This window comes from Parasteatoda tepidariorum, chromosome 2, assembly GCF_043381705.1.
Source record: "Parasteatoda tepidariorum isolate YZ-2023 chromosome 2, CAS_Ptep_4.0, whole genome shotgun sequence".
Lineage (NCBI taxonomy): Eukaryota > Metazoa > Arthropoda > Arachnida > Araneae > Theridiidae > Parasteatoda > Parasteatoda tepidariorum.
In genome coordinates this window covers 86791120-86805624 of record NC_092205.1, presented here as the reverse complement: position 1 = coordinate 86805624, position 14505 = coordinate 86791120, and the positions used below count along the sequence as shown (strand labels likewise).

Here is a 14505-nt window from a genome sequence, read left to right as displayed (position 1 = left end):
TTTTATATACCAATTAGTGGGCCCACAATCTGCCAAAATAAGTTTTGTTTACTAACCGGGAGGTGGTGTTTTAAGCTAAATATTCGCGGGCAAGGCATGTGAAGCATGGCGCACTTGGTAAAGCTAGGTGGCAAGTTAGATTTGTGTCCCAGGGGCCATGGGTTCTAAACCCTGCGACGGTCGACATTCAAATTTTTTCTTTTTTTATGTATTTTTTTTTTTTCTAGTAGAGGATAGTCTACTTTACTCGTCTGTAAATTAATACTAATAATATATTGGATTTTTTGTTAGTTAAAAATAGTTAAGTAAAAAATTTTACAATTGACCCCACTCTCCTCTACTCTAATCCGATTTTTTCCCCTCAGTTGCTACTTTAATATAGTATAACAGATCAGAAGTTGATAAGATATTTTATTTGAGCATGTGCTTTTTACTTCATAACAGCTTGAGACAGATTGCCTTTATTTTTTTCAACTTATTTGCATCAATCTACATTTTTGGTTATGAGTGTTATTGGGACTGAACATCGAACTCCTTTTAATATTGCACTTGCTCTACGCATTACTGTAACTTGGTTTGACACCTGGAGTTGACATATTAGTCAGCAACAAACAACATCAATGATATTAAATTCAGTTATTTTTTGTGAATGTTTATGATTTCCTTTTATTTATTTTGTATTTACTTGCATTATTTTGCCACTTACACAAGGTCACATAATTTGATTTTACTATTTTGATATTCGAATGGCGAAATTAATACTTGTATTAGAATTAATATAAATTTTATGGACCTATAGATACGAAAGTGACTCGATCAAATTACTTTTTCTGTGTTTTTTTTTCCTGTTATTATTTTGTACTTTATTGAATTGATAAATTAATTTTATATTGTTGTTAAATTAAGTTTCATGTCCAACCTAAGCTTAGAATTTGTAGAGCAACATCTAGTCTCGTTATTTTTTTCTCTTTTTTTTCGTGTCTGTGTGAGTTTGCATGCGCTAAAATAAAAATTAAATAGTAAAAATTTATTATAGTACAGTTGAAATGAAAACAAAAAAAGATCTGTTACAAACAACAAAATTTCGAAACGTATTCGATTTCATTAGTAGAAAAAACGTTTCCTTGACATTTCCCAGAATTGGCAAAAATTGAGGAAACATATTTCTTTATTGTTGAATTAAGTTATTTTATTTGTAGTTGAAAAGCTGGTGGTAATCTAATGCATATCCTTTTATTAGTTTATTCAATGCATTGTTGAAGTAAGACATATATTTCAAACAAGATTATTTGCATTTAAAAGGGTTTACGCTCATAAACTTGAGTATGTGAATGATCAGAAACAAAACAGTCAAAAAACTGTTTAAGTGCCACAATTCGTATACGTTAAAATAATGCCAATAGCTCAATCTTACCGGTCCGTAATAAAATGCAAAAACATTTTACCGGTCCTTCGAAGAAATTAAGTGAAGAACACTGCTCTTCAGAACCCTGTTCATGTTAACGTACCCAAAGTAACCCCACATCAATGTATTCTCTCTAGCCACTTTGAGTCATTTGTTCCAGTAAACTCATTGCTGATAATTTTTTTTACGAAAAAAAGCTAATCAAAACTGACTTTGAAATATATAATAAGCATTACTTGATTAAAAACTTCATTTTCTTCAAAAAATACACAAATTGAAAAAAACAACAACAGTCGAAGTGTTTCAAGAGCTCAAAAATACAGGCACCCATTTTCAAGACAAGGCAGACATGAACGTAGTCAGACTTTTTTCTTTACTATTCGTATATTTTTGAAGCGTGTGAAGTTTTCAATCAAGTAATATCGTACCACTTTAGTNTTTTTTTTTATGGCTACCACAATGTATTCGAATGAACTTCAATGTATGTCATAATTAAATATGTGCTAGTTAAAATATAGAAATTTAATTAGTGAAATATGTATCAATTTATGTTATTATTTATTTATGTCAACTTATGTATATATATGTCAAATTATGTTTATATTTATATATGTCAACTTAGATTCGATTAATCAGATATTCAACTGTTATATTTACTCAAGCAAAGTGCTTGTTTTTCTATTAGCTACCACATCGACTGCTAAATTCAAAATGTTATTACTATAAATTTTCTGTAAATTTCTAGATGTATGGGATTGGGGCCGCTAAGTGGCCCAGGTGCCCAATTTTTGTAAATAAAGTAAAAATAAATCCTATTATTAAAAGCAATGAAATAAAGTCTAAAACAGCAATTAAAAGCAAACTAAGGAGTAACTTTTTCTTAATAAAAACCTCGTTTTCTAATTTGCTGATCAATCGAGTGTTTAGTCATGCAACTATATCTAAAAGTGTAACAAAGTTTTGCCAATCAGCCAAAATTTAGTGAGAAATTTCGAGCAAAAAAACGCAGATGCCGTTACATCCCCTTTACCCTATACTGCTATTACAATACATTTAATTAATTGGAAAGCAATCAATTAAAAGCAATAAATAGTTTAAACTTTTAAATAAAAGTGAATAAATTTCTAACCGATATAATCAGTTCGCAAAAACTAACAATATAACAGCAAGCAAAACAATCAAAAAATAATAAAATAATTTCGACTTTTGCATTTTTGAAAAAGTTGATCTATTTTTAAAACGCTATATTACGAAATGTGGAAAGATACTATACATTTTTAAGTAACAGTATTAAGATTTTCTTATTAGAAAGAAAAACATTTGGCAAAATTAATAGAAAACATAATATAAATAGAGAACTAATCAATTTAATATAAAATTAGTTTAAACACCTTTTAAGTTTTAGGTACCAATGCAAAGTTGCTAAACTTGCTCAGCTTTGTGAAGAAAAAAAATTTAATGGTAGCGACGTTTAGGGCAGCGTGTTTACTAATCTTTTGAGCAATTTTTTTTCTAGTGGTTGCTAAATTTATGTTGTAACGTATGATTCTTTGTTTGAAAATTTTGATTTAAAGTTACCTTCAACAACACTACATGTAAATGATTCAAAAGTTGATATGAAACGCTACTTTTTTCAAGTTAAATGAATGTTGAGGCTTTTATGTATGATTTACAGTTAAAATTTCATTAAAAATAATTTTTCCCTCCGCTATATGTGAATAATTCATGTAACACTCCACTTTGTTTCAATACTACTGTGGTAAGACTTTTTAATATGTTGGCTAACTCAACTGAATTTCTAAAAATACTTAGCTTTAACTTTGGAACAATCTATGAAACATTTTGCAGAAAAGTGGAACAGCCGGCATCCCTACGAATATTTTTGAACGAAAATTTATTAAATAAGTCACAAATCTAAAAGCATCAAAACAAATTCCGCAAAATACAGTAAATAAATAAAAACTAAATAATTTTTTCTTTGTCGAAATGGCAACAGTTTAACCTCAAATTTGTTAACGTTTCTGAAAAATAAAAACCATTAATCTTCTCTCATGAAGGTTGAGAATGAAGTAAATTTCCCGATTCTAGGTCCTTTTTTTACGATATGTTTGTTCCAACATTCTAAGAAGCGGAAAAGTTTTATTTACTTCTTTGAATTTATTTTTAGGAATGGCCGAATTAAATCAATCGTTAAGAAATGATAAGGGCCGTTCCTTATTCTTTGATGTCACGTAAGAAGTTAACGCACGAAAAATTAAGAAGTCATCCACCGCTATGCGCCATGGATAGCTGAGTCACAAAGTTTTTCAATACGTTAGATCGTATCTCTCTCTCTCTCTCTCTCTCTCTCTCTCTCTNACGGACCGGTACCGGTCCACGGTCCACGGTTGGGGAACACTGCCTTACACGACCATAGTAAATGCTTTACACGTAAGCTTTTGCAGATATGCCAGCTTGCTCAGCTTGATTAAAAAATATTTTCTTGTCGTAACAAAATTTAACATATTTTGAGTTTAGTATTTTTCATTTTAAGTATTTTTTCCTCCTAAAAAAAAATTTAGTATTATATAAAATGCGGCTTTGCTGCATTTATCTCTTGGTTACTCTTTTAAAAAGTAGGTAATTATCCTTATTCTACAAGCTTTCTATTAATTCGTTATCAATTTTTTAAAACTTTTGCTGAAGGAGGTGCAGTTGGCATCCCTACTTTTTGCCCCAACTGCATTCTTATCAAATGCTTAATAGTCAAGTACTTAATAGTCAATACTTAATAGTCAATACTTAATAGTCAAAGTCACATTCCATTCTTTTATCAGAGTTTGAAAACTTTGATCTCTGAAAGGTAGCTTGAATGCATCAATATCTTTCATAAAACACTCAAAAGTATATATATATTCCTGATCCTGAATCTGGAGTCGCTTGTGACTGCAAGCATATTCGCAGAGACCGCAAATATTTGAGGAATTATTTTTTTTTTCAGTGGTAGTGAACGTTAATGGTAGTTAATTAAAATTTAATAACTTTAACATTCTGCATAACCTCATATGTATCTATTTGAATTATTTGTGCTTAGTGGTTGGACAAAATTCTTTTAATTGTATTTTATTAAAACTCAAATAAAATATCTTTGCAACCACTAGAATTTTTTTTCTGAAACTAAGGAGAATCCGTAGAGGTTAAAGTCTATGTATTCTCATCATCATCAAAATTTTTCGTTTACGGCCCTTTTCCCATCCATCTTCCGAAGTTTTATCTTTAAGGTGGTATTTCTCTATTCTCAAAGAAGCGATTTGCTTTATCTTAACATTTTTCAAAATAAAATATAGTGGATTAAGAATCGCGTTGCTTGAGAGACTATTTATTAAAAATTTTCAGTTCTTTATTTTATTGCCACAAATATGTAGGGCAGTTTTTGTCTCACAGCCTTATCTCACTCCTTAAATTTCATACCCTGAATCAAATTGGTTCAAATTAAAACTTTTTTCTTAAAAATCAAAACATTAAAATTCAATTTAATTATGATAAAAATCAAAATCACGTTAAAAATTTAATTACATAAATTTAATTACTCTATTTGTATGAATAGTATATTATACATTGAAAATGCGTTGTCTGAAATAACATCAATTCAAATATGTAAACTTTAAACTCAAATATTTAAAAAAACTTAATTTCACTATAAATGATCTCTTAATTAAAGCGTAGTTTTGAAATTTACTTATAAAAAAATACAATGAGTAGTGTTTCTTTAATATATGGTTGGTTTTTTCCAAAAGTAATTAATGATTCAACAAAGCTATGGAAATTTTTAACGATTTGTATTACTCTATTTGTATGAAAAGTAAAGTTTTAACTGTTTGTAATTTATTTTATGAATTTTTGAAAATAAATTAGAGCATACAGAATCTTACATTTCTTCTTTCTATTGACTAAAAAAATCATAACATAGACTTAAAAAACATTCATACTTTGAAATAAGGAATTTAAAAATTATTAAAAAAAAGTTCTTTTCCACTAGGATTATATGAGCGTTCTTAAGTAATAGACGATTCTAAAGTAATAAATGAAACTACTTTTAACCTTTAGATGCAGGGGGACGCCAGTGTTATTTTTATATATTTTTACTGAAGCTGTAATTACAAGTAAAAACATATTTTGGTATTATTTAACTTAGCAAAACAATCCAATAGTAAAAAAATCTGTTAGATTACAGATATGATATTTGTACTAAATATAGAATTTTCAACGATGAATAACTATTTATCTTCGATCTAAATAACTGAAAATATGTACAAATGTGAAAAATTATTGTTCGGTGGTGAGCAGCGTTTGTAAGATTTTGCCTTTAAAGCAGAAAATGACACCGGAGTTTCATAACCATAGGTTATTAAAATGATAAATATAATATTTTTTACTTATTTTGATCTAAATTAATATAAAATTGATATAAAATAATGTATCTAATTAATTAATCTAAATTAAAATAATGTAAAATATACAAAATATAAGTACATTATTTAGATACAGAAATTAACAATCGTGTCAAAATGGAGTGTTTCTTTGGACTGAGGAAACAATTAACACCGAATCTTCTCAGCCGAAAAACAAAGTTAACTCTATAAGACACTCATACTTACTGTATTGCTTTATAGAAGCGAAAGTTGGACGCTAAATTCAGATATGCAGCTGTTACTGGACACTTTCGACACAAAGACAGATCCTCAGAGTTATCTTTGGCGCAATTCACGAAAGGTGATACTCGCGAATCAAATATAACTGCGAACTCTACTGTACCGACTCTATAAGCAGCCCCAAACTATGCAAATAATCCGCAGTAATAGACTGAGATGGCTGGGCCATCTATGGAGAAGCCATGAAAATCATAATTTTTAAGAACCCCGAAGGGTCACATCCCAGAGGTAGATCCCCGACTAGATAGCTCACCGGCATCGAAAATGGCCTAAAAACCCTCAAGATTAGAAAATGGAAGGGAATTGCCATGGATGGGTATATAGTTCAGGCAGCAAAGCCTACAAGGAGCTGTTGCGCTAACAAAGAAGAAGACATTATTTACAACATGGAATTGTAAAATGTAAATATTTCTACATTGTCTAATATATATATATATATATATATATATATAAAAGTTTAAATAAAATATAGAGAAAACATGGAAAATAATAAAGATTAAGAAAAGAAAGAAAAGAGAAAAAGAAAAATTATTAAACGAATTTTTAAAAAAATATTTTTTAAAAAAGGAATTTATTTATTAAAAAAAATTATTAAAAATTCTGACAACAAAATAACTCAAAATAAAAAAAAATTGACTTGACTTAAAATGAAACACTTTTAAAATTTTAATAATTCAATATATCAACATAAATATAAAGTATTTACAATAAAACTCCGTCCTAAAACTAAAATGTGCGTTTATAAAACATCATGGTAGCAAGACACATGGGAAATTTTTTGTAAACATTATGAATATAGAGGATTATTTGTCTTTTAATTTAACACTGTGTTTTATAGTCCTGTTAGTAAATGCCTTACACGACCATAGTANATTTTAATGGAACAGATATTTTTAATTTGGGGTGTAAACCTAGGAATTTAAATTCAGTTTCAATGGAATGGGCGGCCCGGTATCATTTGAACCACGGACCGGTACCGGTCCACGGTCCACGGTTGGGGAACACTGCCTTACACGACCATAGTAAATGCTTTACACGTAAGCTTTTGCAGATATGCCAGCTTGCTCAGCTTGATTAAAAAATATTTTCTTGTCGTAACAAAATTTAACATATTTTGAGTTTAGTATTTTTCATTTTAAGTATTTTTTCCTCCTAAAAAAAAATTTAGTATTATATAAAATGCGGCTTTGCTGCATTTATCTCTTGGTTACTCTTTTAAAAAGTAGGTAATTATCCTTATTCTACAAGCTTTCTATTAATTCGTTATCAATTTTTTAAAACTTTTGCTGAAGGAGGTGCAGTTGGCATCCCTACTTTTTGCCCCAACTGCATTCTTATCAAATGCTTAATAGTCAAGTACTTAATAGTCAATACTTAATAGTCAATACTTAATAGTCAAAGTCACATTCCATTCTTTTATCAGAGTTTGAAAACTTTGATCTCTGAAAGGTAGCTTGAATGCATCAATATCTTTCATAAAACACTCAAAAGTTAAAGTCATATTCTATTCTTTACTAGATTCTGAAAACTCTACTTCCTGTCTTATCAGTAATATTTATATTCATATACTGAAAGTCATATTCTGTTGTTAAATGAGACTTTGAAAATTATGATTACTGTCTGAGAGGAACTTGAACGCATTAATATTTATAATCAAAGACTCAATAGTCAAAGTCATATACCATTCTTTTATCATAGTCTGAATGTTTTGATCCTTGTCTTAAAGGCAGTTTGAATGCATTAATGTGTAAATGTTTATCAAATTTGTAAAAGATTGCCTCATCTAAGTTATCGCCTTTCATTTTCACATCACTGTCCATCTTTTGATAAACAGGTTCTGGGTTCGTATCCCATGCATTCATATCCTCCTCAAGCTCTTCGTCGTAGTAGTCGGGTTCCATTACTTCCGGTCTCTCGTCGTCGCATGGTGGGCATTCCGGACACATTGCTTTCATCATTCCTTTCATCATCGGTGATGGCCAACCGTTGTTCATCATCATAGGTGATGGCCAGCCGTTCATCATCATTTCTGGAGCGGGCCAGCCATTGTCCATCATCATCATACCAGTTGAAGGCCAACCACTTTTCATCGCAGGACAACCTGGAATGACATAATTTAAAAAATTTTTGAAATAATTATTTCAACAAAAAGAAACGAAAATTTTTTACAGCTGTCGAATCTCCTTTTTTTTGCGGAGATTTTATTTTTTATTTTTAAAATGGTCGTTAAATGCATACGCTAATATTATCTTCCTTTAACAAGTTGATGTATGAAAATTTTGTCCACCACTAGTGATAAATAACTTAAAAATATACACAATAGTTCGAACAATATTCTTTAAAAATAATAAGTGTTTGAATAATATAATTAAAACTACAATGACCGGACAGGTCATTTTGTAAACAAATAAATTTTAAGAGGAGCTAATTCCTAAAATAACTATACGAGCTTACTACTTTTACGTGACTTTTCCTACCTTTTAGAGGTCTTTAAAAGCAGTAAATTTTTTTATTTATTTGGTTATATACTAAGTGCATAAAACGAAGTTCTACCTAGAACGACCATAGCTGTAAAAAGGTCCACAATAGAGATTTAAACATGTTTCTTTGTAATATTATATTCTTTCTTTTTCATAACTTATCTTTATTTTATCGGCAAACGCGCTTGCGTACATGGAATTTTTTTTCTTCATTAAGGAGATCCATTTCCATTTCACTGTCGTTCACCAGACCCCGAAATCGCATTTTTTTCAGATCTATTTGCTCTTAAATCGAAATAAGAAACGATAAATTTGCAAATCTTCCTAAGGGTAATTTTATTTTTTCTGAAATTCTAACGTTGTTTTAATAGCAGGAGAAAATTATAACAATTGATGAACAGCTCTTGCCGTGTAACACACATTGCAAATTTATTTAAAACATGGAAAATTATTTTGATAAATTTGGATTGAAATTATATCTGGTTTTGGAATTAGAAACCAAATAATTTTTGATTGATTTTATGCAACTTGTAAATGATAAAGATAGTGACTAGTATTCGCACGTGGATGAGCATGTCGTTATAAAACTATTAAGTCTGTTTCTTTCTGAGGGAAAAAGTGTCCAACCTGACATTTATTTTATATCTCCTTGACCTGCGCACCTCTTATGGGCAAAAGGTGCTTAACTCATTACTATAATATGGCTAAATCACAAAAAACTTCCACCTATTTAAAAGCTACAAAAAGGACTTGTCTTCAAAACTTGTATTAAGGATAAGAAAATTATTATAAACCAAACAATTTACCAAATTACCGTTATATTACCGTAAATTTAAAAAAAAATTAGCCTCCTGAGGATAAGTTTATTCACGGATATGTTAACATAATTGATAACCTGAAAACCTAAAAAATCAACAACAAAAAATAAATAAAAAATTTAAAAAACAGCTATGCATTTTTGGCTGAAGATAATTTATCATTGACACAGTTTTTTTACACTGATTATTCTATTGCAAATGTCAGTGCGGAAAGTTTAAAATGAACTGATAGCAAATAGTTTTGAGTATAATAATACTAAACTACAATTTTTTTACGAATTTTTTTATAAAAAAACTAATTTTTCAAACTTTTAAATTAATTAAATTCAGTAGCAGTAAAATCAGCAGAAAAATTAATTTAAATCGTAGCTGGATGTCTATTTTTTATTTATTTATTTTATTTTTTTATTTATTTATTTTAAAAAGGAAAAGTAAATATTCAGCTATTGATTTAATTTTTCTTTACTTAGTTATTAAGCTGAGAGTTTAAACAAGTCAGTTCATTGCATTTCCCGAAATTGATCTATGTTTATACTCCCAGAAAAATTATTCAAACCTTGAACCAAAATTTCGTGAGAGATTTCTAAAACCTAAACAAGATGCCAAATAGGACCGAATTTTAGATAAATCGGAACAATTTAATTCCAGAAACTCGATAATACTGTTCAAATTGGCACTATATTATGGTTGAGGCAGATTTAAACGATGATAAAGTTCATATCGTTCCAAAATCTGTACATTTATAAACATGTGTTAAAAGAAACCTTAAAACTAAATTAAGTGCATTAAAAAACATTTTCAATGAATAATTTTTCGTATGTTAGAAAAATATTTTTTTTAAAATTGTTTAAAAATATTCAGAAACACAAGTTTAAAAATACTATACGATAAAGGGTATAATATTTCAAACAAAAACTTAAAATCTTCCAGTGTTCGTTGAAAAAGCTAAAAGATAACATACTGTCACAACTGTTATCCATCATAACAGGACAGGGTGTTTCAGGGCATTCTTGTTCGCATTTCGCTTTCATCATTTTCATCATCATGCATTTGGGCTTACATTTATTGGGTTTCATTTTCATCTGTTTCATATGCATTTTCATCATCATCTTCATCATTTTCATCTTCATCATTTTATCCATCATTTGCATCATCATTTGTCCCTTCATCTTCTTCTTCTGCATACCCCTACAAAATGTTAACACATACAACAATTAAAAAAATTTTAAAAAAGAAGATGATTTTTTTAATTTTATGGGATATTGTACTAACTATAACAATACTGATATGAAGTTTAAAAAAATGATTTACTTTTCTTTTCTTTTGCATACATTAAGTTTTGCATTTCATACGTTAGCAGTTTGCAAGCAGGTAAATATTGATCGATAAAGAATGTATCCGGTAAAGTGACCGGTAAAGAATATTCCATGCAAAAGAGATACGTCATTTTTTTTTAACTCGTCACAGCCTAAATGAGTTTCTACACGTTTTAAAATAATTTATACTGCTTTTTCCTGCTGGTTACGGTGACTTTGCTATTAATTTAAATTGAATTTTAAATGTTCATTTTACATTAAACTGGGTTCATATTATAGAAGAATTTTTCTCTCCTTTTTTTTTTTTTTTTTTTTTTTTTTTTTTTTTTTTTTTTTTTTTTTTTTTTTTTTTTTTTTTAATCAAGTTCAAAATTTTGGCATTTTTTAGAAGCATTTTAACTCACGCATCAGTTTTTATTTATTTATGTCTATAAAACTAATTTATCTAAGTTGATAAATCTTTTAAAGTGAAATTATCCTAAGTATGGATGGAACGATATCAAGTGTATGGATGGTGTTTTCGACATAAATATAAACAACAACAATCTCGACCTATTCTACTTCCGGTTAGAAAGTTTACAACTGCTTACTACAGCTTAATCTGCGAGGCGATATTATCAAACAGATAATTTTGTTTTCAATAAAAGAAATAAATTGTATAATTTATGAGCTGAAATCTGCTGTATTTCATCAGCGATTCATAATCTAGTGACTTTCCCCTGTTCTTATCCATTTCGAAGAGACTCTAAAAACCACAGTATCTATATTAAACGGTGCAGTTTACGACATACTAAATACACTGATGTAATGCTTTGTTCCTGTATTGTATTATTTTGTAGTTCTTAAAGATGGACCAATAACAGTAATATCAATCTTGCCTTTTACCAAAATTAATTAAGCATCATTGGCGTCAATATTAGTATGGCGTTTTTATGCGTTTCTCTTAGTATCATTTCTCCATTAATTTTACTTTTAAGTATATTGCTTACTTTTCGTTTCTATTTCGTACCAAAATTAATAAGGCATTAAGAATAATATAGCATTTTTTACACTTCTCTTAAATGATTAAGTACCATTTCTTCATTATTTTTGGTTTTTAGTACAAAGTTCATTTATTATTTCAATTAGTACCAATTACTAAAATTAATTTAAAATCATTAGCATCAATCGTAGTATAGCTATTATTTATAGTTTGCCTAAGCGAATTAAGTACATTTTCCCATTAATTTTGCTTTTTAAAACATTCCCTTATTTTTTTTCAACTTGAACCTATACCCAAAATTAATTAAGCACCATTTGCGTTAATAACATCGTGGAAATTGAATAATAGTATATCAAGGTATGCTTCTCGTAAATGAATAATTATTTTTTTCCATTAATTTTACATTTTTAATAGATAACGTACTTTTTTTTTAAATCTAAATCATAGCTATTATTAAAATTAATTAAGCATCATTGACATCAATATTTGTATGGCGACTTTTCAATGTTTCTTTTCGACGAATTAGTATTATTTCTCCATCAATTTTTGCTTTTCAGCACATACCTTAATTTTTTTTATCATTTATGTTGCCTTTGATTTTAAGAAGATTTAGTTTTATAGAAACACGTTTTAAATATATAACCTAAATAAACCCGTTGTTTTAGATAACTTTGGGAATACTAATTTGGTGACGTAATCCACCCATAATTGCAATTAAGTTTATCTTTAGAACGCATAAAATATAACTAAATGTTAAAGAACATGCAATGAACTCTATCTTTTATTAATGACAGCTATAAACTAGTAGATCTATAAAATGTTATTTATAAAATTTCTGATAGAACAGAACCGTTTGTGGTTTTATTTATAATGTCTGGTTGTCATAGAAACAATTTCACCCAATGAAAAAATTTCGTTTTTCAATCGCCTCACCTGAACTATCTTATCGAAATTTTTAAACTATTTTTAGTATCAGGAACTAAAATTGTTCTTTTCACTCAATGTCTGAATTTCAGAACGCTAGCACAAATGTCTTTGGAGTTGAAAGATAATTCAAATATTAGAGCAAATAATAAAGCAAATATTAGAGATTAAAAGCATTTTTTCTTTCCTTACTAGCATTTTACTTAAATAATACAGAAAAATAATGAATATACTAAATATATTATGGATATTTAATTATGTTTAAATTTAATTTCAGGTTTCGAAAATCATAACTGGTTAAAGAACGTTCTTACTCTCGGGATCTTAGTGACCCTTCCACGGAGCCTATTAGGGTGTCGCTTCACACCTTTTGGGATCTAGAGAATTTTTTAACCTCATTGGCTTAAAGATTAGTTGAATGTGTTCAGACTACAGGTATGTTGAATCAGATATTAGTTACAGAATTTTTTTTTATCATTGATTTAAAGACAAGTTGAAAGTGCTGAGACTGAAGGCTCATATCTGATATTTGCAATTTAACAGCCGCTACAAAGCAATATTTGTTTCAAAAAATAATATTTAAGGTTATATTAGTTATCTTTAAGCCCGGTTACATATGTGTAATCAAGACGTGGGGGTATAAAACTTAAGAGTAATTTCTTACTTATTATGTCCTTTCATCATCATTTGGTTTTCTACATATGGCATTGCAATGGGAATCGGGATTGGAACTTTGATCGCTTTGATTCCAATGGTGATTCCTTTGTGTTGATTCTCCTGATGCTCTTTCATCATCTTCATCATTTTCATTTTGTGCATGAAGCCACCACCCCCGCCATGGATGCAGATGATGATGATCAAGATAGTAATCAGCCGATGAACAGTGATTATTAAACCAGTGAAATTCATTCAGATAACAATGATGCGTCAGAGGTGACTTTAGATTCATTCAGATGAGAATGATGTCGAAAAATGATGTAGCAGATTTGGCTCAAGATTCATACAGAGGATTGCGGTGTATATGCTGTTAAGTATAGGGCTTTAGATTCATTTATGTGATATCGATAAATGATGTCGATTAAGCTCAAGATCCATTCACGATGTAGACAGATGATGTTACAGATATGGATCTAGATTTACTTAAAGAGATCACAGTTTAAGTCTGTCTTGTTGCTGTAATAGTGATGAAATTTTTAAGCTGAAAGAAAAACTATTTGTTATCATTTTTCCAAAAGTGACAATAATTTATATTAACACAATATATTCAGAAACTGTTGAACAGATTTATTAACCATGATTTGAGGACAAATCAGTGGAGCCTTCTCGAAAATTTTACGATTTGAGGACACTTGCATGTTTATGGAAAATAATAATCTATGTGTGCAACAATTTTTCTTATTTTTTAAGCTAACTAATAAAAGGTGCAGAACCATCTTCTTGAAACTATAATTTGACAATTTGAGGACACTTAATTTATAATTTGTGGTTAAAACTTCATCAAACTTATTTCATCACTAAGCAGTTTTGAAATATCATACAGTATTCTGCATTTGAACAAATAAATGAGAACTTGATGATTAAAATTTGTTTATTTTTTGCTAAAATTATTTTTAGACGAGTATGGTATTGCCATCTGTTAATTTTAGCATAATGCTTTTTCACTTTTTGTTTGTATTCTCTGTAAGATAAAATTCTCTTTTCTTTGATATTTGACTGCATTTAAAAAAAAAAATTTAAAAAATTTTTAAAAAATTTTAAAACATTTAAAAAAAATTTAAAAAATTTAAAAAAATAAACATACTTATTTTTTCTTTCTTTGATATTTTACTGCATAAAAAAACATATGCATTTTTCCTTTTTTTATATATTTTACTGTATTTAAAAGAAAA

General features: G+C 28.7%; 2 protein-coding genes and 1 long non-coding RNA gene across 4 annotated transcripts in view; 1 reads left to right on the top strand and 2 right to left on the bottom strand.

Annotated features, from left to right (window-relative positions):
* Nucleotides 1–6363, bottom strand: part of LOC139425093 (uncharacterized) — a gene marked incomplete in the record, with an annotated part of 15732 nt that extends 9369 nt beyond the window's left edge. Inside the window, 1 exon segment of the mRNA XM_071178145.1 lies at nucleotides 6043–6363.
* Nucleotides 1–14505, top strand: part of LOC139425029 (uncharacterized) — a 187641-nt gene that overhangs the window by 81216 nt on the left and 91920 nt on the right. For both annotated transcript variants that reach the window (XR_011636210.1, XR_011636209.1), the window contains exon 2: nucleotides 12894–13051. This is a non-coding gene — a long non-coding RNA (uncharacterized lncRNA). The remainder of the gene's footprint in view (nucleotides 1–12893; nucleotides 13052–14505) is intronic.
* LOC107446503 (uncharacterized) lies at nucleotides 7047–13824 on the bottom strand. Its single transcript, XM_016061173.3, has 3 exons — nucleotides 13281–13824; nucleotides 10356–10582; nucleotides 7047–8197 (listed from the first exon to the last, which is right to left on the bottom strand). The coding sequence occupies exons 1-3, from the start codon at nucleotides 13523–13525 to the stop codon at nucleotides 7758–7760; spliced, it is 912 nt and encodes a 303-aa protein (XP_015916659.1). The 5' UTR covers nucleotides 13526–13824; the 3' UTR covers nucleotides 7047–7757.

What these genes read in the sequence shown, in the direction of transcription:
- LOC107446503 (XM_016061173.3), bottom strand. Translation starts at nt 13,525, where the DNA reads ATGAATTTCACTGGTTTAATAATCACTGTTCATCGGCTGATTACTATC. An exon ending in ATGATGAAAGGACATAATAA is followed by an intron (nt 10,583 to 13,280) that starts GTAAGAAATTAC and finishes AACATTTTGTAG; the next exon opens with GGGTATGCAGAAGAAGAAGA. An exon ending in GATGGATAACAGTTGTGACA is followed by an intron (nt 8,198 to 10,355) that starts GTATGTTATCTT and finishes ATGTCATTCCAG; the next exon opens with GTTGTCCTGCGATGAAAAGT.